At 41.4% G+C, this 2,494-nt stretch overlaps 1 protein-coding gene across 1 annotated transcript in view; it reads left to right on the forward strand.

Annotated features, from left to right (window-relative positions):
* The window catches only part of exoc3l4 (exocyst complex component 3-like 4), a gene marked incomplete in the record, with an annotated part of 29,753 nt that overhangs the window by 16,662 nt on the left and 10,597 nt on the right, over positions 1 to 2,494 (forward strand). Inside the window, 2 exon segments of the mRNA XM_035673295.1 lie at positions 739 to 862; positions 1,921 to 2,043. Coding sequence (XP_035529188.1) covers positions 739 to 862; positions 1,921 to 2,043 — 247 coding nt within the window.

Consider the following 2,494-nt stretch of genomic DNA (forward strand, 5'->3'; position numbering starts at 1 on the left):
GTTTATTATTATCTGGTTTTAATTTATTATCAGAGGTGACTTTGACCTTTTGGGGGTCTGACTCACTTCCCCTTTTTTAATTTGTTTGTTTTTTGTTTTCTCTTTTTTGAACCTAAAGTCCTGCAGTGATTGTCAGGATATCATATAGATATGTCTGGATTATAACTGTGTAAAAACAGTAAGAGATAAAATGACTGAGATCCTGTCAGGCTTCCAGCTTTGATTCTTTTAGACTAATTTAGACTTCCCTGGTAGTCAAGTGGTTTCGGGACACACAACTTTAACGCCACTGGTTCACTTCCAGCTGGCCTTCTGCTTTGTACTCCCCCCTTTTCTCCCCCATTTCCTGTCTGCCTTCTTTTCTATCACTGGCCAATAAAGCCAAAGACACACAAGGCGGTCTCTGATTATTCAAAAACTTGGAGACTGTCTCTGGAAAAACGCATTTCACTGGCGTCTCTAGGGATGGCATTGTCCTGACTGAAATACCTCAGCAGCTACTGAACTGACATTCAGACACTCAGAGGGAGATTTCTAATGACTCTGATGATTCCCTGACCTTTTATCTAGCGCCACCATCAGGTTTAAAATTAAAGCACCTAATTTTGGTACAATGCCCAAAGTTTAGACACCAGTTCAGTTCTTGTGTTTTCTGAAATGCTCTACAAAAACTCAAATATCACTTTATAGCTTCTGTCTGTGATGTTTTTCCATTTCCTGTTGTTTTTCCTTCTGTAGGCTGCACATGGAGGATTACCAGGATGCCTGTCCGGCTGAGGTGGAAGAGTTCAGGAAAGAAGTGAAATGGCTGATTGTCAAGCTGATGGAGGAACTGGAGGATCAGTACAAGGAGGATGTCAAGGTACAATTACAGTAAAGTGAACAAAAGTAGTCTCATAGGTGAAAGCTCAATTCCGGCTTTCGCCGATGTATTTCCTCACTCAGAGAGTGGCCATTTTTTTGCTGTGGTTTTTTTAAAAGAGGAAAAAGAAAAAGGGGAAGCTGCTCTCGTGAACCTGCTCTCGTGAACCTCTATTCTCAAACACCAGATATGTTTTCAAGCAAGGCACTTACCATAATCTTACCATATCATACAAAAGCGAGTTCAGGGATGTGAAAACAGGATGTAAGATGTAAGTGGTCCAATCTAAAAGACAAAACAGGTTATTTGTGACTTATTTGCAAAACAATCAGCAGGAGATTCATTTCTCGTTGCCTCCCGAAACGGTCACAAATGACAGTTACAAAAATGATTCATGTGACGGTTTCCTGATTTGCCACCGCTATGGTTAAGATTTACTTACCTTTTGGCACAAACAATGCTTGGGTAGGTCAGACAAAGCTTGTGGTTGTGGTTAAATTAAACCAACATTGGCAGTTTGCAGGAAACTGGACACAAACAGCGGTTTCTGAATCCAACGATCCACTCTGGCTGCCCGCCCGAGAGGTTTTGTGGTGCTTTTACCAACATTGCACTTCCACCTGTACTTCTGAGAAATCAGAAGTAAAGGTGCAATAAATGAAGTGACCAAGATTGACCTGCTGCAGGCCTAAATAACACTCTATGTCACAGGTATGAAGTAATACAGTTAATGCAGTAAAGTCGTCTAAACTCCTGTTTACATAGATGTGTAAAAAGGTTTCTACGTCTCCTCCTCTACCTTGCTTTGTGATCGACTCGGATGAGAAAAACAAATAATTAATTTTCTGATTATTTCCCTGATTAATTGATTAATGATTTTATGTTCAAATTGCTGCCTTTAGTTACAGACCACGTCTTTTGTCATTTAATTTGGAGGATGTTAAAACAGAGCAGTCAAAAGCCCTGATGACCTCCCTTAAATGTTGTAAAAGCATTGAATAAAAAGTCTTATATATACGTTTGGGGTTGTTCACTGCTTCCTCCCGGCTGCTCTCCAGGTGTACCTGAGGAGAATGATGACGAGGAAGTGGCTCACCAACGACGAAGACTTCAAACTTCTTCAGAGCCGGACAGAGCTGCTTTCTGAGCACTGCTCCCTTATGAGGCCTCCACACAACCAGGTGAGGAGGAGCCTAATTGGAGTGACAGGCGAGTATTAAACATGCTGAATTAATTGGGTGAATTAAAGAGAAATCAATTGAAGGGCAGCTAAGACCGTAAGCCCCCCCGCCTGCTTTTAACCTGATGGTTTGATCTTGGTCTGTCATCACACACAACTGGTTGCATGCACAGAGTTAAGAGTGTATGGAGAGTGTGTGTGGCTGAGCAGCACAGGAGAAAGAGAGAATGAGAAGAGTTGACAGGGAGAGTATATAAAGGTGGAAAGTGCCACCAAATGCTTTAAAATTATCTCCACAAACAAGGGACAATATCTTATTACCACTACCTTTCCTGAGTTGACTCGTTTTTTTTAAAACTCTGACTTAGTGCTGCTTGAGGAACAAGGGCCAAAAAATAAAAAGGCCACCAGCAAAGTCGTGATGCATTTATGGTGAAATAGCTTAGTCAGGG

This window comes from Morone saxatilis, unplaced genomic scaffold (assembly GCF_004916995.1).
Source record: "Morone saxatilis isolate NCDOM2014 unplaced genomic scaffold, NCSU_SB_2.0 Contig3, whole genome shotgun sequence".
Classification (NCBI taxonomy): domain Eukaryota; kingdom Metazoa; phylum Chordata; class Actinopteri; family Moronidae; genus Morone; species Morone saxatilis.